We start from the raw sequence: 25353 nt of genomic DNA, 5'->3' as shown, positions 1-25353 counted from the left end.
TATTAGCCAAAATGAGCTAAATGGAAGTTTAATTTATAGGCACATACCCCAATGCATACATTTATGATAGATGGTTAGGACAGACGGCAGTCATTTATTTTGGTATTCTTGATGAATATGTTCTAAGAAAAACCCACAACCAGGAATCATGCTGTTAAATTTTATTTAAGAACTCCTTTAACATCAGTACACCAATCTAGAACCATCTAAAAACAATAAATCCTTCCAACAGCTTAAACCTTTCAAATAGATCTGTCCCAGTTATCTCCACATATCAGATCCATCCATCCTTCTATCCTAGTCATCTCTACACACACCCCTGACAACTTTACTTATTCCTTCCAGTGTTAAAACAGAGTTATAGAATTGGGTTACAAATACAAAAAAACACATGAATGTTATTTGTTATAGGTTACAGGTTACTTTTTACTCAGTACACAGAACAGCCACACCACGTTCATAGAAGCTACGAGGATCTTCCTTGGTAGCAATTTCAAAGTCAACTGTGAAGATCAGATCCGCACGAGTGAAATTCAGATAAACTGGCAGTGTCACCTGTAAATAGGTCAGGAAGATGGTTAGAAGGTGGATATGCAAAAGCAGCATGGGTAGCTGTAAAGCATGAACATCAATAAGCCCCCTTACTCACCACATTAGACTTCTTATCAGCATTTGTTTGCTTGATCCAGCGAAGCTGAGTTATGGGCAATACTGTTGAGATAGCATTGGAAAGTGACAGCTTGTTGTTGTTGCATGTTGCCCCTTGAAGCTTCAGACCTATTAAGAGCAATGAAGCACACATGATAAGTTACAGCACAGCTTCATGATTTCATCTAAAGGCTACCAAGAAGCCTATGTTATCTCCCCAGAAAACACACATTTCACACAAACATGCCACATGTATGCAGGCATATGAAAAACAATCCTCGATGTTGGTCTGTTCAAGCATTCTGTAATTTATCTGAGGTAAGTATGAGAGGAGGGGAGCATCCTAGCCCCATTGTCTCTATGGGCACTCCCTAATTTTTCAGCATACATAACTGCATAGACAGCCTTCATGCACAGAGGAGTCTCTCCTATCTGGACTGTCAGTGACCCTGTTTTATCTTAAGTTGATTACAAAATGCTTGAATAGTGTCCTCAGCAATCACAATGCAGCATCATCTAACTGCATACATGAAACTGAAGAATCTGCAGATGCTGGAGTGATAGGGAATCCAATGTTTCCCCTCACCCAATAAGCTCCTGTGAACATTTCAGCAACCTGAATTTCTGTGCAAAATAACCCCTCCCAGTCTTTCCATGCTAAATTATTTTGCTCCCTGCAATCAGCATATGTTATCTTTAATCTATCAAAAATGTGGAACTTCTGACATTTACTTTGCTTTCTGCCTTGAAATAGTATCTCCAACTAACCTGTCACTCCAAAACTGCAGGCATCCAGTACTGCATTCTGAGTTGTTGTGACATTGACTTCTAGGCAAAGTTCTTCAAGGGACCAACTGTTGGCTTGGGCCACATACTGCCTTGTAGCAGTAATGTAGGCCTCAGGTACAAACAGGCCTCCCAAGCATACATGAATGTTCTGTTGAGCAAATGTAGAGTTTATTTTAATACATCATGATATATTACATCAGTACCAAAGGTCTGCAACTGGTGTGTCTTTTCAAATCAATGTAGAACCCTCCTCTTTCCCTCTCCTTCTGCTAATTTAGTTTCCCAATCTGTCTACACAATTATTTTTCATTCCTCAGGAAAATTCTTCCATTTTTTCTTATTGCAACCCATTGTGACATCTTAAGCTTTATCTGTTTCTTATTTAAACCCATCTGCTTGACTTACACCCTTAAGATCTGCCCAGTTCTGCTCTTGAAAGGCAGAAGCCTTCTACAACTCTCTACATCTTACCATTATGCTTTATGATACTGTATACCATTAACACTGCATTCCATAAATTCAAACAATAATGCAATAAATTCAAAGTTTGTAGAGAGGTTACATTCATGCCTTCTTTATAATGCCAACGTATACTATCTAACTCTTTCTATTCCTCCCTTTGTTTCTAAACAAGTAGCAGCAGCAGTAGTAATAAAATAAATATATTGTCAGTTTATCGCTATCTTAAATTCTTTTGATTACTGTTATTTGATCTACTTACTAACTTATAATTTTGTTAATCTTCTTATTGTCCCAATTAAGTCTCTCAGTATCTGGGGAATAACAACCAGTCCTTCTCTACTTTATTTGTTAATTTTTTGTTCAGTAAGAATGTCAGTTTATCAATTTCTTTCATATCATAAGCTCTTAACAACCATATTAATGTCATACTAAGAACATATAGTTCTGGAGAGAAATGGAACTGTATCTTGAGGATATTTTGTAAGTTTATATGAATATTAGAAAAAGAATTTCTTTATCAATGGACATTTTCACCACATATGGAGAAAGGATCCTGTCACTTTGTGGCATTTCCAACACTTATCTGTTGGCAGATTATAGATTTTATATAATTTCTAAGGTGTGTAATACCATCTGTTTGCAATTTTAACAAAATTTTCTTTTAAATGTTGTCATGCTGTAAAGGCACTTGTTTTTCCCCATGCATTTTCCCATTTGTCTAACAGTATTCCATGTCCAAGATCTTGTGCCCATCTGATCATTGGCTCCTTGATTATTTCCTGTTCTGTCTCTTTCTCTCCAATAGCAGTTTATATAATATTTTCAAGCTATGAATGACTGAATCCATGAATAAGGAATCCATGGATAGAGAGGGCTGACTGCATTTTCATGTTAACTGCACTGAATTTACATGAAAAGAACATTCTAGCCTACCTTTAGCTCCTTTGCTCCACCTGATGCAGCAGCCTGGGAAATATTCTGCAGTTGTTTAATGCGTTCACTGAAGTCTGACACCCACTGTATGACTGTCATACCAGCTGGCACAGTATAGTGAGACCAGCTATGAGGCAAGATACCTGCAACAGAAAATATAAAAGAGTTCCTGACTTCATGCAGCATGTGAACCAATGCTGTTTTTAAACTTGAAAGACATGAGCATTTTGTGAAGAACATAATTATGCCACTTATTTTAACTTTCCCACATTCACTTAAGCTAAAGGTTTCCAAATCTATGTAAAATGAAGAGAGTCGAAACTGAAGCATCTAGGGAACATTCTGACAAGACATGGAATGTGATCAAGCATTAAACTGTATTTATTACTTTAATGTAGGCACTTGGTTTCTTTCACCTTGCAAACATCATAATTAAGATGTCATTGTTAAACCTTTCTTTTTCCCTTCTTTTTCTAACTTGCAGCAGCTTTCCAGTTTCTTCACTTAGGAAGCTGAGTGTACATTTATAGTTTAGAATAGCTCACCTTTCACTAGTTCATTAATGAGTGTTCGCAGATAATTAGTCTGTTTCTTCTTTCCTTCACACACTTGAACTACATCTGCAAGATCTTGACGAACATCCTGAAGAAGTTTGGCTCCCATCTTCACTTCTCTCTCAAAGAACCTGAACAATGGATCCTTGGTTTCAAGAGGAAAAGCAGATTTTAGTTCCTTAAGAGAAACTTGACAGTTCAGTACATCTGAATATGACAAGATCCAGGCACTGGTAACATCAAAACAGGATTACAGCAATGTACGTTCCACACCATTTTAGATTAGCCTCAAAGTTGCAGTTGGTGCAGAATGCAGCAATGGGAAAGTTAAATAAGTAATTATCTTTCCTGAAAAGAACTGCACTTGCTATCAATATACTACTAAAGCAAGTTAGCATATCCCTATTAGTATGAAATTTATTTCCTATGAAATGTAAGCAATCAATTGTTTTAATTATAGGTAGCTGCTTAAGACTCTGAGTTGTGACTTAGAATTTTATAAGATATATTTCGTATTTTATATTGTGATTTGTATGATTTATATTGCTATGGTATTTTTCATAAGTGGTATATACATTTCTGTATTACAACTCCTAAAGTTACTTAACTTTAGATTTTAGTTTCTGATGCCAAGATAATGTTTGTTTGTTAAACACAGTCTCCTAGGATTATATAACTACTGGTTTGTATCCCCTTCTTTGTTTCTTACACCAAAAGAAAAAAAACCCTGCATTTCTCACCTTAATGTTTTCCACTGTTCGTTTCAGATGATTCAGAGTCTGTGGGATGAGATGGAGCCAGTTGGAAGCTGTGGTGTGTAGTGTTCGCATCCAGGCTGGACGCCCATCTGAAGTAGAGTCTGTTCGTGCCTTTTTCTCAGTCTCTGCATAGGCTAAATCATCCTCATCTTCTAACATCTGCATTTTCAGCATTTTACTGATCATATCAATTCCTGAAATCAACAAGACATATGATGTAACTTCTCATTCTATCTCCGAAGTATATGCACAGGCATTTTAAAAATGGCTAAGGTCTGCCTATCAGATGTCACTGGTTTACTCTGAACAATGCAAAATGCAACAAGTTTTCAATTCAGGCCTCAATTTTGAAAACCCTAGAGATATTTTAAGGATTTGATTCTGTATTATATCAGGGTCACTCAACTATTCTCTAATGTGTCTTATGGGTTTACACAATGGGTAAACTGAAACAGTCAAGAGCTAGAGTGTGAAATCATAGCTTTCAGAATTCATCTCCCCAAAGCCTCCATACATATATACCCCACCAACCTGTGTATCTCCTTAATGTGGCCAATGACAGTTATACAAAATCAGGTTGTCTCTAAAAGTGTTACAGAGTAATTCTTGTTCTAGATCAGTCTGTTGATACCCAGTTGCTTCTGTTATGAAAAATGTACAGCAAAAAGAGGATACTTACCCTGTGTGGTGAGAAGAACTTTCTCAGCATTGTTTGGTAACCCAAGCCATGATGGGGTTTGTGTATCTGGCAATAGCTCAACCCACTGGACAAATTCTTCACGTCTGTCAAATCATAATGACAGATTATGACCAAGTTGTCCATACCATCCTGGAGATCATGAAAAAGCTTAATTTATATGTATTTCTAAAGGCTAACTTTAAGTACCTGATTCCATCTGGCATTTGAATATCTTTATGCCCATCAACCTTGCAAGCCAATTTGAATTCACTGTCAAAGCTCAAAGTGGTGAAGAGGCGTTCCAGGAATGTGTTCAATAAACGCTGGTCAAATTCATTATCAATGCGGCCTCCATAAATTGATTGAGCCATTAGAGTCTTCAAAGCAGACCATGGGATCTTGTCAGGTGAGATATTTTGACGGCCCTGGAAACAGAGACAGTTTTGTTGAATGAGAAAAAGAATAACAAAAATATATAGTTCAAAGTGGCTACAAGGGCCCATCGAGTCCAAATTCCTGCCCTGCAAGAATCCAAGGCCAAAGTATCCCGGAGAGAAAGGTCAAAAATACAGTGTAGAAATAGTCCAGTTTGAGACCACTTTAATTGCCCTGGAATGCTGTGGAATTCTGGGAAACATAGACATTTAGCCTTCTCTGTCAGAGAGCTGTGGTACTGCAATAAACTACAGTTCCCAAGATTGCCTAGAACTGTTAGGGCAGTTAAAGCAGTCTCAAACTGGATTATTTCTGCAGTGTGGACTGGACCATAGTCATCTAGTTTCTGTTTAAAAACCTCCAATGAAGAACAGTCCAACCTATTCCATTGTTAAGAGTCTTAACATTAGAAACCTTTAGCTTGTAGAATAGCATGTGAATGGTAAAGTATACAAGACCATTACTACAAATTTAGTGCCAGTTTAGTACAGTGGTTAGAGTATGAGACCAGGGCACACAGCTACTAATCTATTACTCTCTGCCTAACCAATCTCATGAGGCTGTTGTCAGGGTAAAGGGGATGAGTAATGATGCCATGCCATTATGCGGTTTAGTTCTTTAGAGGAAAGATGAACTGTAAAATAAAAGTTATTAATGCAATTTAGCTCTACACTAAATTATTTAGCTCTTTCAATAGTTGCAAATTATAGACATGTTCCAATAATCTGATGAGGAATCCGCTCTTTCATCATTCTTGTCTATGGAGGGTTGTTTGGAATCAACAGCGCACATGCGTGCTGCTTGCAAAACAAGCTGAGAGGGGGGAAAAGGCACCAAGCCACCTGAGAGACTTTGCAAGCACGGCATGTATGGAGAGTCCCAAGCAAGCCATTCTAATTCCCTCATGTTTCCTTCATGAGCTCTGCTTTTCAATTAATTCCTGTTTCTGACAATGCTGCAGTTCCTAATCTGTCAGCTAAGCAGTGGCTTCCAGTATCTGTAAATTCACTTACCTTTGCTGTATCATCCAGCCATGTATCCACAGTATCGCATGCAGACCTTAGGTCTGATTCACCAAATTCATATTTTTTGGACCAGCCAAGGGGAGCATACCGCAGGCGCTCCTGAATTATGGCATGGAACCATGCAAGGAGGAAATACAGACGAGCACGTTCATTTGGTGACTAGGGAAGAGAAAAAACCATAGGTATAATTATTCTGCATTAGTGCCAGTCGGATTAAAGTATCCATTAGAACCAAATAGCTGCTTCCCTGAGATCCACTACACTGTTCATCTTTTAGACTTTTGTTGGCAAGGAAGAATTTTTTTTCCTTTTCTATATTATCTTGCAGTGTTACAAACAGGTTTTCCAAAGATGTTTTTCAAAGAAACAGCACAGACTATGGGCTAGTCTACAGATAAGAATATTATGCGAATTGTTGAAGGTTTTTGCACATTGTCATTAATTTTTAATTGTCTTCACTTTCCTGAGCCAATCTGCATCTATTCGCAACTATTTACCCTCCCTCTGCTGCAAATGTGCAACCATCCAAATTCATGCAAAGCAGAAGGATGGTCACATGTTCAATAATGCACATCTTCGCATCCGTTTTCTGCAGAGTATGAATTTTTCCAACCCCCCTTGCAAGAATCCCTTCAAATTGCATGTTTTTTCACATTCTATTTCAATAAAGAAGAGAGCATGGTGTAGTGGTCTGAGTATTGGACTATGACACTGGAGATCAGGGTACTATTCCCACCTTGGACATAAACCCACTAGGTGACCTTGGGCAAGTCACATGCTTTCAGCCTCGGGAAGGCAATGGCAAACCTCCTCCCAACAAATCTTACCAAGAAAACCCCATAATAGGTTTGCTTTAGGGTTGCCATAAGTCAGAAATGACTTGAAGGCACACAATAACAGAATGAAGAGTACCTTAATCATGTAGATAAGGCCTTTGTCAGTGGATACACATATGGTTATCTAATCAGAACAAAAGATCTTGGCCTTTGCTGGTTTTAAACAAATTTATGCTGCCTCAGGTGGTGAGGGGCTGGATAAGTCTGTTTTGTATGTTTTGACAAGCACTATAAGTTCAGGTCCTGGAGAGAATTATAGTTGGTCCTTTGTATCTATGAGAATTCCATTTCGCCCCCCCCCCCCAACGCCAAATATTGTGGGACCAACTCCCATTCGTCTAAGTGGCAGTGCAGCCACATGCATACACTGCCACTGAGGAGAACAGGGTGGGGCCATCTGCAGATTCTCCAATCTGTGGATGGCAAGCCCACAGATAGAAAGGGCTGACTGTACTATGGTACCACACAGTTTTTTTCCTGCCTTCCATTCACTGTGTGGCTTAATGAAGTCAATAAATGGTTAAAGTAGATGTTGCCAATGGAGGAGCAACATCCATCTTTAAGGTTAGTACTTGAACCAAAGTTAAACACTCTAGTACAGTGGAATGCACTTCCTCGGAAGGTGATAGAGTCTCCTTCCTTGGAGGTCTTTAAACAGAGGCTGGATGGCCATCTGTCAGGGATGCTTTGATTTGGATTTCCTGCATGGCAGGGGGTTGGACTGGATGGCCCTAGTGGTCTCTTCCAACTCTACGATTCTATGATTCTATGAGTACTGTGGGAATGCTACTGCCATTTTGGGCAACTCTGGTGCCTATTCAGTACATAAAAGCTTACCTTGCACATTCTAGACACTGGAATGCTGCTAAAGGTTCTCAGCATGTTGGCCTTTACACCAGGTGGTGGTTCAAACACAAAAATTCTTCCAGCACGTAGCAAATTAACTGGCACCTGTATGTAGAATAGACACCTTCATTACACACTGAACAATTCCCTCTAATTTCTCAGGTTTCTTCTGCCTTCACACCCTATGCTAGTATATGTTTGTGTTAGGTATCTTGACTGCAATTCTGTATCAGGTACTTAGTTACACAGCACCTTAGTTATATAGCTAAACAGTGTCTTCTGGCTCAATCCCCCAACCCCTACTTACCAGGCAGCTGCCACTGCACACAACAGGGCTTTTTCTCATCAATCAGGAAGAAGCTGATTAACGTTTCCAACCTCTCCTGTGAGCAATCTCCACTGTGACAGGCAGAATAAGTGTTCCTGTCACACCAGAGATTGCTGGCAGGAGAGGAGATGGAAATGTCAGTCAGATGCTTCCTGACAGACAAGGGAATAGACCCCTGTTGTCCGCAGCAGGTGCTGCCCAGTAAGGGAGGACTGGGGGACTTTCATAGTCTCTACATATTACCTAAAACAGTGAATATGTAGGGGTCGTGAATATGAACCAGTCATGAATGCATAACTCTAGGCTACACATTCATAGCTGCTGAATTCTGGCCCTTGTTTTTAATAAAAATCATAGAAATAAGATCACATGAAAGAATCACTCCACAGCCAACGGAACAGAATGGAGTGTAAGAATATCCAGAGAGATTTTGCATTCAGTATTTTATTTTTACCCATGGTTACTAAGATTATGTGAGCCACTTTCAAAATCTGTAACATAAAAATCTAAATATTTTCTAATGGTTGTATTAATTGTGAAAAGATTCAACAGCCGACAAGTGTGAGGATGGACAACTCACAGGAAAAAGGCTACTGTAAGATGCATTCTTCTCCAGCAATGTGAATTTAAAATAAAACAGCCTGCTAACATTCAGGCATTGGTTTAATTTCATTCCTGGGCTGCTTACTTTTGGATTTATCTCCATGGTAAGGAAAAGTCTAAAGCAGGCATGAGGCTGAAGAGAATGTAACTTCTTTTCCAGTTGCATCAGCCATCCAGGTGCCAAGTGGACATTCTTTAGCATGACCCACCTACAACAAAAAGTTTTTTAAAATACCGAAAGATATACAAAGTTCTGGAGTTTAGATTGCATGAAGTCAAAGCTGAGCAAACAGAACATAGCTTACCTGCCTGACTTCACTGCTGTATTAATTGCCTTATCTGCTTGGTTAAATCCTTCAGCAGAACCTACAAGTAAAATATTACAACTTAATATTTATATCTGAAGTTACTTTGCACAGCATTTGAGTGACAGAAGTGTCTGAGGGACTTACCAATAGCAATAGAGGTTATTTGTGTGTTTTGCTCTGCAGCAAGGTCTTCAACATGTCCACTGGCATCATAGCCAGGCACAGAACACATCAAAACAGGAGTATTAGGCTTCACCTAAAATCGGATGGGGGCAGGAGTTAAAGGGAAGTGATAAAATGATTACAATAAATGTACAGCAAATAGATTTGTTTCTACAACATGCTAAGTTATTGTTTCTTGTGCCAGGGAACTGATAAAATTTCTTTCAACAATGGAGAACTTGAAGGAAATTCTTTCTTCTAAGCCTGGATCTGCAAGGCTGAATTGCACAGGCAGAACTATTTGTACAGTTCTTTGGGTCTCAACCATTTTTCCACATCTAATTAATCTATAAAGCCATATAGCATAATGAATGCAAGCTTAGATTTTAGTCTGTTTCATGCCTTCTATAGATAGTAGTCAGCCATATCCACAGATTTTTTTTGTCCACAGATTGAAATATCCACGATTTGAAAATATATATATATATATATATATATATATATACACATATATATATATACATACATACATACACACACACACACACACACATTCATTCATTCCCATTTTATATTTTTGCCATTTTATATAAGAGGCATCATTTTACTACGACATTCCATTTAATGGGACTTGAATATCCATGGATTTTGGTATTCATGGGGGATCCTGGAATCAAACCCCAGTGCATACAAAGGGCCAAATGTACAATATGCCCAAAATCCCAGCTTCTACAAGCTGCACATGAAAATATAAGGAACATATCAAAGTGCTACTTAAAGGCTGAATCCTATTGGTTGTCCCAACCAGAGAAAACCCACTGAACCAACGGCTGCACAGTGAGTAAAAACTTAGGAAAAATTGATTTAACAGATCTACTCTAGTTGTAACTGAAAGGCCCAAATGTCTACTTGCCTCTGTATCTACAATGTGTGCCAGATCCAAGGGCTGCTCCATAATAGACATGAAATTTTCTCCAAGATTTGTGGAAACAAACTGATGTGCCATTGCCAACAAACGATCTGGACGGAAAGCCTGGATCAGAAGCAAGCGATGGATGGCCTGTCCAATGGATGCTGAAATCAAAGATACATACATGTAATGAAATGATCAGCATTCAGTTTTTAAGTTTCATGCTAATTCTCCACTCCCTCAAACAGTTTTTGAGCTGCAGAAAGAAGGACATGTCTGGTGGAGATGAGTGCTGGAGAGAGGAATCTTGCTGCCATGAAGCTCTTCCAAGTAACAAGGAACATGGCAGTGTGTGGCCTCTCATTGGAATTGGAGTATTTACCTCCTGATCTCCTCCTTAGTTGCATTCTCAATGTATGGAAAATTGTAAACCCATCCGAACATATGGTTGAGATTTCCCCAAATAGCTAAATTCACACATAATCCACACTGACATTTGAACTTACTTGCAGGCTTGTCTTCTGTCCAGAGATAGGGCACAGTCTGCTCTGGTGAACTGCTGTCTAACCAAATGCAGAACTGCTGTGGATCAAATACACAAAAGAAAAGCCATTAGTCTGATGCAGCATAAAGGAACCTTATGTTAGACCAAGAAACACAGAGCTTCCATGCATGAAGATACTACAGGAGCATATGCATTTCTAGAGGGGAAGTCTTATGAGTCTACTTACATCATCAGCTTTAACTTTAGAAACAAGATCTTTAAAGGCAGGCAGGAAACTCAGTCTCATCATGGCTTCTAGTTGCTCTACAGTCAGGCCACTGATTTTGGGGAGAGGTGTGTTGCTGAGTACAATTTCTTTCCCTCTCAAGAAGTGCTGGAATTCTGCATCATATGCAGGTTCCCTTAAATTGAAACAAAAGAAAATTATGTTGAGAACAATACAATTTGCTTTACTCTTTTCTGATGACACGAAATAATATGCCTATTTCTTAGGTAAAAAAATTTCAGGTTGTCACCTGACATTTTTTACTGTTCTGTTTACATGTTTATACTGTCACCAGCTATTAAACCAGAAAAGAAGTATCTGATTGCAAGAACTTGCAGTTAAAGAGTACCAAGGCTAGTTTATTTTTACTCCTGTGCTAATAATACAAGCTTGCACTTCCACAGTCATTCTGAAGCATTTTCAGCTTATGACAAGCTTCATATAGGACCTCATATTTAAGAACACAATGGGTACATCATGCATCAGACTAAAGACCTATCTAGTTTAACATACTGTTTATACAGTGGCTAACCAGATGCCTTTGAGAATATCAGGAGGAAGAGAGAAGTGCAATGGACGCGTACATTGGCATTCGTGTCCTGACCAGCAGGGAAATGCAAAACTAAAACCTATGACACAGAAATAGCACACACTGCCAAAAGCAGAAAGACAGGAACAAAAGACTATATGGGAGAACAGACCAGGACAGCTTTTTGATAGATTTACTTCATCAAAAATTAACACAGGTATTAGACCTGTCTACCTGTTGCATCAACATAAATTAGCTTGCTGAGTGTTTGTGCTGTGCTCTACTTTTGTTTTTACTCATGGGAAAACACTAAGACTCCTGCCATTCATACTTTTATTTTCTCCAAGTTTAGTACACTTTCTACAGAACTTTTTTAAAAACAAGCCTGGAAACAACAATTGGTCTAGAATTCAGCTAGTAGGATCTGATGGACACAACACACGCAGAGCACATTACAGTAATACTCCATTTGTTATACTGGTTCCCAAGTGCAATTCAAATTGTTTGCTTTGGGCTTCAAAGTCTCAAATAGTCAGGAACAACAGGTCCACAACAAATATCTGAACAGATATCTATCTGGGACCTTAGCTCCACTACAAAGGGTTTTGTGAGTTTTTAGGAGAGAAGTATCAATTATCAGTTACAGGACTCAGAACACGGGACAGATTTAGCAGCTCTTTCCAGAACATTATTTTTATCAGATTTTAAAAAAATATTGTTTTGCTTATCCGTTTGTGCTTTAGGTTATTTTTATATAAACTGCCTTGCCTTGTACAATATTCATAAAAACCATCACTACACCACACTCTCTACATCTGTAAGAAACTGAAAACAATGCCACGTGTTAAAATAAGAAAGAATTATATGCTTACCCAATGGTGCCTTTCAGTTTAATTCTAGCCAATAGCATTGCAAAAGTGATATGATCCTGATGCAGCATGCCACGAGCAACTCTATTGAAAGCCACCTGTCAATACAAAATGAGAAAGCTTGGCAAAATGTTTCCCATCAAAGAGTTTTTTTAAGTGCTTTTGAAATATTAAATGCCACTGAACCTGGAAGAGATCCTTTGTGATGATGGAAAGCCGTTGGGTATGGTCTGTAACTCCCTTCAAATTTGGATTTTCATACAAGACATTGTGATAGATATCCAGGAAAAATTGGAGTGAGTACTGATACAGGAAATGTATCTAAAGAAAAATTTAAAGGGAAAATACACTGTCAAGCAGTAGAGAAAGAAGCAGTTTTTACATCTATAGTGCCCTGCCATGTTCTATTAAAAACATAGGTAACAAAGAAAATGAGAGAGAGAGGGAGGGCTAGCAGTCACCCTCTTGTACCTGTTTCAGTGATTCCATTGTGAAGTAGATGCTGCTACATGCAGTAGAAAGTGGGAGATACTGCTGGGAGACAGTCTCCACCTCTTGCATGACAATATCTGTTTCTTCGACTTTTCGAGTAACTTCAGCTGCCTCTCTCTTTAGGTTCTCCAGTGTGGTTATGATAGTGTCATCATCCAAAATTCGCCCTTTTACTTCATTGAGGGCTTGGAGAAGAGATTTTTCTAACTGCCGCAGGCGCAGCTGGAATTCACCTTTTAAAAAAATGAAGTCCTATAAGGATATTGTAATTTGAGCCATACTACACAAAGCCAATCTATCTGTAATCTTCTCTAGCCATAGAACTATAGGGCCTGAGTATTAACACTGTTTTTGACAAAGATAAGCAGATTCAACCAGTTTCACTTCATGATTATTGAGAAATTCCAATATTCCTTGGGTACAACCAGTTAGAGAGTGCACAATGACTAACAAATTAAAAAGGGATAATGCAGTATGCATATTTTGTAATGGGCATACTGCATTATCCCTTTTTAATTTGTTAGTCATTGTGCACTCTCTAACTGGTTGTATACCCTTTTATCTCATTTTGTGAGGCACAAATGAACTGATATTTTTTGTACTGTATATGTTCCCATGGGATTTGCAGTTTTCTGGCCCAGTACTGATTGTTCATTTTACGTGTATGTTTGTAGGGCGTGGCCCACAGGCTTGAATTACTTTTTATAGATTGCTAGCTTTGTATTTTAACATTTTTTTAAATACTACATTCATTGCATTTTAGTGCAACACACTGTTTAAATAAAATTGCCGAGTGTCCATTTCCCCTAAACTTTTTGCTCATTCACCTGCTTGTGTTTGTTTAGGGATTCACCTCCCAGCTTTTTTCCTTAAGCATGAAACACACATTTTTATTTGAACAACTGTGCAATTCTATAAAGATACATTAAAACTTGGGGTACCTTTTAGGGAATTTTTTTCATTTTGGGATCTGAATGAGTTGGGTGTAGTATTGCTTTTAAATATCACCACCAAAAAAGAAACTGGAATCTTGTCATTTAGGCTTACTAAATTCTTGAAACACCTTTCCAGAAGACTAACATTTTGACATTCTGAGTTCTACTAGCATTCTGAAGCACTAGATGCTTCACATCTAGTGAAGCCAAAACTTAAATTGCAGGATGGAATTCAAGAGGGGAGAGCATGATTCCATAGCATCTCTAGCTTTCTTTTGTTGTTGTTGTTATCTGCCTATAGGAATGTTCAGAAGTTGTTCAGAAGTTGATTTTTCAATATTGTACCTTGAAGTTTGAGAAGGTCAGAGCGTTTCTCATCCACATCTGGTCTTTCAGCTTTCAGTACCTCATTTAGACACTGGCTTTGTAAGCTGCTACGTGTTACTGTGAAGTTGACAAATGTCACACGGGAACATAGATCTGGTGGGAATTCAACCTACCAAATAAAACACATGCCAGTGTCACTTTTTAAATAGTATAATCTTCCCCTGCCATACCACCAATTAATTTTATGAGGTGACTTCATAAAGTAAGCTTGTTGCTTACTGTTGGGTCCCTGGTGGAGAGGAAAATGACAAAAGATGGAGACAAATCAATATCCTGATCTCCCAGGGTAATAAGAACTCGTCCACCAGTTCTACGGACTTCACGGTTCAGCACAGGATTCAGGACAGGATCATAGCTCTCCACATCCTGCACAAGAATTTCAAGAAAAAAAGGTAATTAGCAGAATTAATGGAGATCAAATTCTTGAATTGGTTTAAGAACTTTCAATCCACATATAGGTTGTAACTCAAAATAAAGCCTTAAGCATCCACAAAAATTTGCATATGCACATACAGTGATCTCTCTCATTTAAATCTGACCAGCAGACATGCTGCAACACAGGCTGCATTTCTGAAGTCTTATCATGTTTTCTCACAGAAACAATTGTCTGTAAAATGCAAAATGCCCTTGCCTCATGTAACTCATGGGTCAGTTCTTTGGAACCTCTGTTCTGATCTTACATAGAGTGCTAGTATACTCTCAGCTGTGTGTTCAGTCTTTATGACCAATTATTCTCTAGATGGATTGAGGTAAAGTATGAAAGGTATTATTAGCCTGAATCCAACAGTGACTGGAGTTTAGATAAGAATGCTGCCTCCCAAACAGAATATCTTTAGAGCCATTAGACATATTAAGAAGCCAAATGTCTTTGAATGTAATTATTTCAAGAAAAACATAGGTTATTTGTATGGTGCTTAAAATACGAGCATTATGAAGGTACATTTTCATGGGACATCCTCAATTTTTGTCAAAGAAAAACAGAGTTTTAAATACAGCTAAAATACAGCAAAATGACAACTAGTTGCTAACCACTTTAATTATGTATACTTGGGTCTCATTGGCTCCAGCAAGGCTTGGATGTACCTCATTATCTAGTGTCAAAAGAACCTCAAACTACTGGAAGGAATTAAAGTTCACATTTATTTGTTACTGGTCCATCTCCCCCCTACTCACACATGCACACACTTACACACAAAGTGATTTGGGCTTTTACAAAAAGCAATCTATAACTTGTCCCTAGCCGTTAAGAAATATGAAGTGACAACTAACCTGGACCAGTAGAGGATTACCAAATCGCAAAGCACTCTCCAGGTTCTTTCTGAAGGCATCATCCAAAAAGCTAGTGCGGGTTATTTTGCGGTCCTTGTATTCATTCATGATGAACTCTGTAGCTTGCCCTGAGGGGTCAATAATCAGGGGATACCTAAAGAGTAATTTATTACAAGTTAGTTGAGATTAAACTGATGGGAAAGAAACTTATTTAGCATGTTACATTCAGACTGCAGCATTTTGCACTTGAAAATGCTGTATGTACCAGCATATTCAAGAATGGCTTAGATTTTATGATGAGCTACATCAGTATATAATGGCCAGCTTTACTATAGATGTAAGTTGAGTGCAAATTGCACCGCATTATATTTTTGATTTTGCAAGTTGCTTTTTAATTTGCTTCTCTAAGGCATTATGTGGTATTTTTCTTAAAGAAAACACTCTCATGAAAGTTTAATATAAAATGAAAAAGGATAGAAATGTGCCTCTTTCCAAAGATTAATCTAACGTTTGGAGACCATGAGATAACATCTGCTCCATTTATGAAAATTCTAGAGCTAAATATCCAGCATAGCACTGTTTCCAAATAAGAGAAAGACTAGCACAGATCATCACCAGAAATGCTCCAACAGTACTTTTTCTAGCAGTTTTTTTGGCACAAAAAGTCATATGCTGTTAACAAATGCACTAAGAAAAGCAAGTGTACCTATTAAAACGCTTGAGCATTATTGCATTTTCTGTGCATAAATCATCTGCAGGTAATGAACTTGCTTGCCAGCGAAGGCGTTCATCCGCATTGGATAGGTATTCTGTTCTGGCAATATCTGTACGGAACTGTAGGGAAAACATTACAATGATTTCGTCAAAGGAATCCAAGACATAGTTAATGACAATGCAAGTTATCCTCCTACTATTTGTGGTCTAACATGTAAGATGTGATTTGGTTTGGCTCCAAAAATGTTGCACTTTTATTGCAATTTCTGTATAAGAAAGATGAACTTAGAATCAAAAAGGAAGATGTGGAGGAAACAAGTCCAATATTGTCCAAGTAAATTCATCCTTTCTTAAACAGCACTATCTTACAGGAGTACCGCACATCTGGGAGCAACAGACCATGGTCTAAAAATACCCACCAGTTCTACTGAGGCTAAACAGATCTGGCTCTGTGAGCTGCCTGGGGGGGAAGACCACTTGGGAAACAGACATGAAAATAGGCCAGAGTTCCACAGAAATCGTGTATGATTAAAAAAATGGAATATTTATCTATTTATTTTATATCCCACCTTTCTCCCGGTGCACTGTTTTCAAGCAGAAATTAGTGATTGATTTTAAGACTGATAAAATGCCTTTTACCTGAATATTTGCTTGTTGCAAGTGATGGGACCATGTTGTGAACAGATTTTGACGCATCTGTTGGTCAAAGTAGCCAGCATAAGCAATAAAGGCTCCTGAAAGCAAACAGTCGCCTGCAATGGTAGACATCTGGTTCTTGAAGGTTTCACTTGTTTTCTCCCATCTTTCACGTTCTGCAGACAGACTCTTCAAGAGAGCTGTGCTACGGTTTACCTAGAAGTAAAACAGCTTATATAACTTAAAAGCTTAATTAAATATCTTTCTAGGTATCACTGAAAACATATGGAGATATGAACAAAGTTGAGTTCCTGAAGATTGCATATTAAAACAATGCTCTGTGTTTAATATTAAACAGACTTTAAGAAGATGTTTTAAAAGAGGAGAAAACACTGATCAATCCTAAGCAAATAATGTAAGGAAATTCAGCTGTCTTACTTTGGCTTCTACTGCAGCCAGATCTGCCTTAATAGCCTGAGCTTCAGAAATCAGCACGGCATACTCCTCTTTGTAGCGGGCAATGCTGGCTTCTAAGTCTCTAATCATCTGCTCAACTTCATTGGCTTTCTGCTGATTGTCTTTGGCATCATCCTCAAGCTTCTGCAGTTCATTTCTCAAGGGTTCCACTCGTTTCAACATGTCAGCATAGTTCAGCTGAGAAAAAAAAGACTAGGTTATCCACTTCAACAGCACTTATGATTTTACAATCTTCCACAAATCCATCTGCTACAGGTCAGACAAAAAAGTAAGCAAGAGTATGTGAGGGGAATTGTAAAATTAAACTCTCTGAATGGCATTATCAAGGTTTTCTTCCCATCAACCCCCATTCTGGAAATAGGGCGAAACTGATTGGTAGGCTGAGGAAAGTATGGTCATATTAGATTCTGTATTTCTCTTCTGCTTGCTTGCTTGCTTATTTATTTATTTATTTATTTATGGAAACCATCTTCAAAATACTATGCACCCCTATGGTATTGTATTCTTATTATTTTCCATATCTAATTGGCACAAAATATTTACCTGTGCAATAGCCCATTTTACCATAGGGCCACAGGCCAAAGAGGCTCTGTTCACAATTTCATAGTTGTAACTGGGATTTGACAAGTAGTTCTTCTTCATCTTCTCCCTTATGGCATCACTGGAAAAGGGGAAAAAAACCTTTAGGAACATGGATAAGCATAATAATTCAACACACAAATGCTAAGACTGTAAATTATCCCATCACCATGATAAGTAAAGCAAATACCTCATGTCGTCAATATTAAAGTTGACAATGCTGCTGATGAAATTATCTCTGAGAATAACTGGCCTGATCTTTTTCCAGTCATTGGTCTCCTCCCCCAACAGGAGGCAGATAGATTCTAAAGCCAGTTTTACTGCAGCAGGTGGGTTTGCCATGGTTCTTACTTCAACCAGGTGTTGCTTCTTAATAGAGCTCACAGCTATTAACAGGATGGAAAAAACTATTGAGCATGCAACATACATTTAAACTAGCTGCTGGGACTGGAGAAAGAAACTGAATTCTAAGACTGGGAGTTTTTCACTGGTAAATGAAGGAACAATTTTATAATCCATGTTGCTGCACCAACCAGTATTTCTCATTTTAATGGATTTTATTGACCTAGAGATCTCATTAACTAGTGAGCTACTTTCTGAAGATTTTTACAAGCACTTGGAATGAAGTTTCTTATCTGAAGTGGATATCAAGCCTTATATAGTATTTGTGTTTGTATGCTATAGAAGTCTTCATGAACAATTTCTTTCTGTTCCCAGCAGCATCCATTGTGATCCTGCAAATTATTCACCTGATCTCCTCAGCAGAAAAATTTACAATAGTTGGGATGAAGTTTTCTCGCATTATGATGGAACGAATCTGTTTCCAATCAGTTGTGCTTTCACCCAAGAGCAGACAAATCGACTCTAGTGCCAGCTTCACTGCTGCAGGTGGGTTGGCCATAGAACGGACCTCTACCAGATGTTGCTTCTTTATTGATTTAACAGCTATGCAGGAGCAAACCCGATCAGCCAGGAGAAAGACATTGATTTGGAAGAAAACAGCAAAAAGCAAGGCAATTAGCAAGTCTTGGGAGACTTGTTGAAGATTTTAAGCTTAAGCAAAAGTCAACTTTGATTTTAAGAATAGGGATCGGTCTACTAGGTATACCTTCTACCAACTTTAATGATGCTAAAGCAGGACTACAGATTTTAATTTTCACCCTTCAAAATCCTATTTCAAAATATAACGATAGACAATTTTTAAATTGTTGCAAGTTATCTAACATACAGTTTACAGCCCAACCTACTGGCTATGTTTAATACAGATAGGAATATAGTTATATTCAAGGCCTTTTAACAATTTTGAATTCACAGTAAGGGCATTAATGGCCAGCATGTACATAAACATTATGGAACTCGTGGTCTTAGTCTGAAAAGCTGAACAAATATTGCTCTGCACAATCAGAACCTGAACATTATTATTGCTTTATCAAGATGCTACCCAAATTATGCTCACAGAATGAAGCATTGGTTTCATGATTGATTATATTTCCATCAGAGATTATAGTATTAAGAGCTACGGCTGAAAAGGCTTATTCAAAAGCAGAAAGCAGCACATTCTTGTTGCATGCAGCAGATTTTAGATTACAACCAAAGCCCTGCCCCACACCACAGCTAACATTTCACATACCATTTTGAGCCTCAATGACAGCAGGCTCTACTTTATCCAGATCTTCCTTCACACTCATTTGCTTGTCTGCAATTCCCTCCTGCTGTTTGTGCAACTGCTCTTGGATTTCTTGGCTCATTACCTAGAAGCAAATTGTGAGACAGACATCAGAGCCTCATTCTTTTCCTTGAAACTTTGAGTAATGGGCACAACAATATATGACAAAATGCTTTAAAGACAGAAAAGTCTTCACCTTTTTCTTCTCTGCCTCTTGCTGATCTTTCACCATCTTTTTAAGCTTGTCATTAGCTGCATCATTCTTGACTTCCAGCTCCTGACTCTTTATCCTTAAATCACGGCGCAGTTCCTCTACCTAGGATTGAAAACAGTGTCTCAGTTAGAAGCAAAATCTAATAATGACTGTATGCAAGGGGATCTTGTAACACCTTTGAGACTAACTAAGGAGCCCTGGTGGTGCAGTGGTTAAATGCCTGTACTGCAGCCACTCACTCACAAACCACAAGGTTGTAAATTTAATCCCAGCGACTCAGCCTTGCACCTTTCTGAGGTCGCTGAAATGAGTACCCCAGCTTGTTGGAGGCAATTAGCTTACACACTGTAAACTGCTTAGAGGATGCTTAAGTGCACTGATAAGCTGTATAGAAATGTACTTGCTATTGCTGTAACTGAACAAGAGAGCTTAGTAGCATGAGCTTCTCTCTTTCATTTGGTCTCTAAGATGCTATAATGATTTTCCAGACTAACATGGCGATAACAACTGCCTTAAGAACTTCCAAGTAACTGAAGAATTACTTCTTTCCTACTGTCCTTTTCCAATATTCATACCTGATCAACAGTTTCCTTGATCTTCCTCAGACCAACATTCAAATGCATCTGCTGCTCTTCCAGCTCACTCCTTTTTTCATTGAACAAGTTGGCATAGTGATTGATGAAGTCCAAATAATGACGAGGAGTGATGGCCATTGTCCTGCCACCTCGCTTTGCAAGACGAGCATTTGCCTGCCAGATGACAAACAGTACAGATGTAAATGGACCATGTTTTAAGTAAAATATTATAGCGTTACGTTTTGTGTTTGAAAAAATGATGAACTATTAAGTAAATACACAATGAGAAAATGAACTCACTTGATGAAGTGTCTGATGAACAAACACACAGCTGTTCACAATAGCTTCCCTATGTGATGGTGGTTGTGGCAGCTTGTCATAGACAACTGGCATGTAATCTGGCACAATATAATTTGGTTTCTCAAGATCCATTTTGCTTGTGAACTCTTTGCCAACTTGATAAAGTGCCTCAGTTGACCAGTCTCCAAACCAGTTCAAGACACACCTAAAAGAGAAAAGGCAGATTCTGAAAAACTCCTCTTATTTTTTATTGTGTTAAAAATATAAAATATCTGTATGTATTATGTTAACAGAAAATTAAGCTGTTTTGTACCTGTTGAAGAGAGCTGGAGATGTAGCTGCTCTATCTTTCAGGCCTTCAGAAGATGGGTTCATAGTGAACACCACATGGAGATTGCGGATGACTTGGCTGGTGAACCATTTATAAAGTTCTTCATGTGAATCCAACATCAGGCCCTCTTTCTGGGCACCTTCCTTACACTGAGTCATGAGTGTGGCATATTCATCTCCTTCAAACAGGCCAGGAACCTAAATTGAAAAGATACACATTACTTAGTCTGAGGCAGGAATTATGATTTTTCTTTGACATTTTTGCTGCATTTCTGTACCATATGGAATTTGCTGTAAAAACTACAGTGCTAACATCAAGACAAGTGGCCCATTCAGAAATAAAGTGCATGGAAGTATCAGGACCCAGTTACAATCTGAAACCAGAGCCACTGGTCATTACAGCTTATAGCATCTTGACAGCTTATAGCATCCTTAGAACAATGTTAAAGAACTGTGCTGCAAACTGCTTGCATACCCACATCTCTTATTCTTAAAATCATTTTTCCACTAAGATGTAACTCAAATGCACACTGACACCCCTTCCCTGTTTTTTTAAATAAAAAAGATTAAAAGTCTAGCCTTCAATCAAGTTACCTCTCCGTTGGCCAAAAGAGTATTCATTCTCTCCAAAAATCCAGAGTCCAGTACATTCGATTCATCCATTATGAATGCTATCTTCTCATTCTTGCAGCCAGATCTCCTCAGTACTGTTCTCAGATCTTCATCAAAATCTTCCCCAGTGTACTTCCTATGTACCTATAAACATCAGTCACAGATTAAGATCTATGCTTTGTCTAGATTGCCAATTGGTTCAAGAAAGGGACAGCTGCTTAAAACTCTTCTGTTTAGTGTAATATACCAACCTTGATTTGGTAAACACTCAAACCATTCATCCAAGCCACAAATCGTGAGAGAGTAGTTTTTCCTGCTCCACTAACACCAATGAGAAGCAAGTGTCCCTGAGGCTGACGGAAAATTCTGAAAAGAGAGACTTCAGTTAAAGGAAGTGGTACTAACAGAGCAATCCTATGCACATTTAAGTCAGATGTCATGTCCTCTCTCTGCCAAAAATGCATAATATATTAGCATTTATGTTGTTCTTGCTGTATGCCTTCAAGTCATTTCTGACTTATGGTGACCCTAGAGCAGTGGTCCCCAAATGTTTTTGGGCGACATCTTTTCCTCTTGAGAACAACTCTAGCACCCCAACACATATTTCTGGATATTAGGTCTACTGATTGTGCAGCAGCCAGATGGCCAGTGGCATAAAGCTCAGCTGCATCCCCTTTGCCACTGCATCCTCCTCTTCCTCCTCCACCTCTTATGTGTGAATACAGCACTGGCAGCAGCCCAGGCCTGCTCCTCCTTCTCACCTGTGCTAGCCTTTCAGCAAGAGGAGACTGGCTGCTCGGTTGCTGCTCCCAGAGTGACTGGGTGCAAAGGGTGCAGTATCGGAGCAGCTGGTTGAGCAGCCATCAAGAAGCCCCTTGCTCATGCCAGCTGTGCAGCAAAGGCAAGAGGAGAAGAGAAGCTTCTTGGTTGCTACTCAACCAGCTGTTCAGCTTCTGTTCCCTTTACACCCAGTCACCCTGGGAGCTGCAGCCAAGCAGCTGGTTGAGCAGCAACCAAGAAGCCTCTCACCTGTGCTGGCTTTGTGGCAAAGGCCAATGTGGGCAAGAGGCTTCTCGGTTACTGCTTGACTGGCTGCTTATTTGCTGCTCCCAAGGTGACTGGGTGCAAAGGGATAAGCTTCTCTTCAGCAAGGAAGGACTCTCAATTCATCTTCGTCAGGGTGGAGAGGGCAGGAGCCAACACCCCACTTTTCTACCTGGCAAGGAAGGACACTCAGTCTGAGAGAGGCAAAGAACTCTTTTGAAGAATCAACCCTGTTCACCCCTCCTCCTTCCCCTAGATGTGCCTTCCCCACACAGATTCATGTTTTACGCCCTCGCACACACAAACACTGTTCTACTACTTCTTCTTTTGACCTGTCTGGCATAACAAAGCAGAGGCAGCAGTGCAGCTCCTACCTGCCAGCCAAGTCCCTGCAAAACTCACAAAGACTAAGCAGGATCCTAAAAATGAAAGCTTCTTTTTGTTGCCGCTTCTCTCCTGCCACCATCTGCTCTAACTCCTCCTCTCCACTATGGTCTTTTAAGGCCACTGGTTCCCCTTGACATTCTTGCAAACCAATACTTTGACTGACAACCTCTGTAATCCCCTTTTTCCTCACTAACCCCTTGCTGCATCCTTTCCTCTCACTCCCCCCTCCCGGGATATGTGTACTGGTCACTTCTGGAATCACTGCCCTAGAGTGAACCTATCAGGGGTTTTCCTGGCAACATTTGTTCAGTGGAGGTTTGTCACTGATATATCTTTGAGCCTGAGTGTGATCTGCTCATGGTCTGAGCTGAACACTGAAACCATCACACTAGCTGTATTGGCATTTATAGAAGGGTGGTATAATTTAGAGTGTGCCAGCACCTTGTAGTGGTTTGAGCATCAGACTACATCTCTGGAGACCAGGGTTCAAATCCAACTTGGCCATGAAAATCCACTGGGTAATCTTGGGCAAGTCACACTCTCTCCACCTGAGAGAAAGGCAAAAGGAAGCTGTCTCCGAACAAATCTTGCCAAGAGTAGCCTTAGGGTTGCCATGAGTCGGAAACTACTTGAAGGCACACAACAAGTATAATTAGGCATCTTTCTGTAGCACTCAGTGCTAAGCTGCATCCCTTTTTAATATCAGACTGGCTTAGAAACATACATACAGTATATCAAGGTTTCTAAGAATACCCAGGAAAGCCAGTTTGCCGTACCTGTCAATTCGCAGGACATGATCCAAGACTTCATTGAATAAAACAAGTGGCACATCAAGTTCTTCTTCATAGAAAACCTTCAGTCTGGCTTTTACATAGTCTCTTAGCTCTTCCTGATCAACTGGGATATAATCCTAAAGGATAGTACAGATAAATATACACACACATATACGTAACTAAAAAAAAAGAGGGCACTGTCTTTGCTTGTGGCAGCACCTTAAAATACACAGTATCATATCCTAAACCAGGGGTAGGCAACCTTTTTGAGCCAGGGGCCGGGTTGCTGTCCCTCAGACAACTGGGGGGCCGAAGCCAAAAAATAAATAATTAAATATTTTTTTAAAAAAGTAAATATATAAATAAACCAGGACAAATGTAGGACAAAATTTTCAAATGGAAGACACTTTTTTTTTAAAAATGGAGGACACGTGAAAAAATTTGCAGATTTTTAAAAAAATGTTAATATAAATGCATGTTTTTGAGGCTTCTATAGACAATTGCCCCCCAAAGGCCCCGGCGGCAATCGGCGGCAGGACCGGGCGGGGGCCGGTCCCAAGGCCTCGCCGGGCCGCATCCGGCCTGCGGGCCGCAGGTTGCCTACCCCTGTCCTAAACACACAGTATTTCACCAAAACTTCACTATTAATTAGGAGATGGTTAAGGAGCAGTTTAATGTCTGAGGTTGTCTCCATCTTAGTACCCAGAAACAGAATGAAAAAGTAACACAAAGAAAAAATAACATAAAGTAATAGAAGCAGCATACCTTAAAAACAATATACTATCCACATATTGGTACAATTGAAAAAAAAACCTCCACAAAGTATAAATATGTTCCATTTGAAGTAAATTTAGTAGATTATACCAGATGTCTGCTTTTACCTTTGAAAGCCAATTGCTGTACAGAATAGGCCTGTTCATAGCTTTCTCTTTATCTATATTGGGAAAGTGTTTCAGTGCAACCATGTCAATGTTTTCATCAGTCCACCGCCTCTCTTCATCTTCTACAAGTCTAAATAAAAATAAGGCCTGTTACTAGTAAGCTGATAATGTAAGATGAAAGCACATATTACAACAATAAGGGCAAGCTCTGGGGATACAGTTCAGTATGTATCCAGCCATGATTTTGTAGGTATTTACTAAGTTAGCCAGCCATTGTATTCTAAACTAAGTAGCATGAAACCTCTGGAACTCATTTGGAAGAGATCTTTGTGTTGAAGGAGAGCCCCCAAAGCCACGACACCAACCTAAGATCTATAAATACTTCCATTAGTTTGAATTTGTTGGATTTGTTTCAGAATTCAGTTTCCCAAAAATAAGATAATCAAAAACAAACTTATACAAAATAAGCCATTGCATCTAGAAATGTGAAAGTCTACATATGAAGTATGTACTCTACTACTAGGATGAGACCCAGCCTGATGTTATATCTGTGATTCAAGCAGATTTGATTACTGCTATGAAGTGGAATAACATATTTAAATATATGCAACCAACAAAGTTTGATCTACTATCGGTGA

The 25353-nt window shown here is 39.0% G+C and overlaps 1 protein-coding gene across 2 annotated transcripts in view; it reads right to left on the bottom strand.

The window, feature by feature from the left end:
• Positions 1-146: 146 nt before the first annotated feature.
• Positions 147-25353, bottom strand: part of DYNC1H1 (dynein cytoplasmic 1 heavy chain 1) — a 72904-nt gene continuing 47697 nt past the window's right edge. Inside the window, exons 43-78 of one of the 2 annotated variants that reach the window (XM_089522555.1) lie at positions 24716-24845; positions 23838-23971; positions 21882-21996; positions 21613-21774; positions 21002-21216; positions 20689-20893; positions 20389-20562; positions 19796-19915; positions 19564-19684; positions 18683-18878; positions 17898-18015; positions 17316-17531; positions 16881-17093; positions 16234-16361; positions 15528-15681; positions 14478-14624; positions 14217-14367; positions 12916-13169; positions 12631-12765; positions 12448-12542; positions 11008-11182; positions 10783-10858; positions 10280-10440; positions 9349-9460; positions 9202-9262; positions 8982-9105; positions 7957-8070; positions 6272-6442; positions 5031-5248; positions 4824-4927; positions 4127-4338; positions 3378-3531; positions 2833-2975; positions 1417-1585; positions 650-777; positions 147-555 (exon numbers count right to left, since the gene is read on the bottom strand). In XM_089522555.1, the coding sequence (XP_089378681.1) occupies positions 427-555; positions 650-777; positions 1417-1585; positions 2833-2975; positions 3378-3531; positions 4127-4338; positions 4824-4927; positions 5031-5248; positions 6272-6442; positions 7957-8070; positions 8982-9105; positions 9202-9262; positions 9349-9460; positions 10280-10440; positions 10783-10858; positions 11008-11182; positions 12448-12542; positions 12631-12765; positions 12916-13169; positions 14217-14367; positions 14478-14624; positions 15528-15681; positions 16234-16361; positions 16881-17093; positions 17316-17531; positions 17898-18015; positions 18683-18878; positions 19564-19684; positions 19796-19915; positions 20389-20562; positions 20689-20893; positions 21002-21216; positions 21613-21774; positions 21882-21996; positions 23838-23971; positions 24716-24845 (5434 nt within the window). In that variant the 3' untranslated portion in view covers positions 147-426. The remainder of the gene's footprint in view (positions 556-649; positions 778-1416; positions 1586-2832; positions 2976-3377; positions 3532-4126; positions 4339-4823; positions 4928-5030; positions 5249-6271; positions 6443-7956; positions 8071-8981; positions 9106-9201; positions 9263-9348; positions 9461-10279; positions 10441-10782; positions 10859-11007; positions 11183-12447; positions 12543-12630; positions 12766-12915; positions 13170-14216; positions 14368-14477; positions 14625-15527; positions 15682-16233; positions 16362-16880; positions 17094-17315; positions 17532-17897; positions 18016-18682; positions 18879-19563; positions 19685-19795; positions 19916-20388; positions 20563-20688; positions 20894-21001; positions 21217-21612; positions 21775-21881; positions 21997-23837; positions 23972-24715; positions 24846-25353) is intronic. The other variant, XM_089522556.1, reaches the window with a different exon arrangement.

Source organism: Sceloporus occidentalis, unplaced genomic scaffold, assembly GCF_023333645.1.
Source record: "Sceloporus occidentalis isolate IW3139 unplaced genomic scaffold, rSceOcc1.0.p SCAF_4, whole genome shotgun sequence".
Classification (NCBI taxonomy): domain Eukaryota; kingdom Metazoa; phylum Chordata; class Lepidosauria; order Squamata; family Phrynosomatidae; genus Sceloporus; species Sceloporus occidentalis.
The sequence above is the reverse complement of the archived record's forward strand: the minus strand, read 5'-3'. Positions and strand labels throughout refer to the sequence as shown.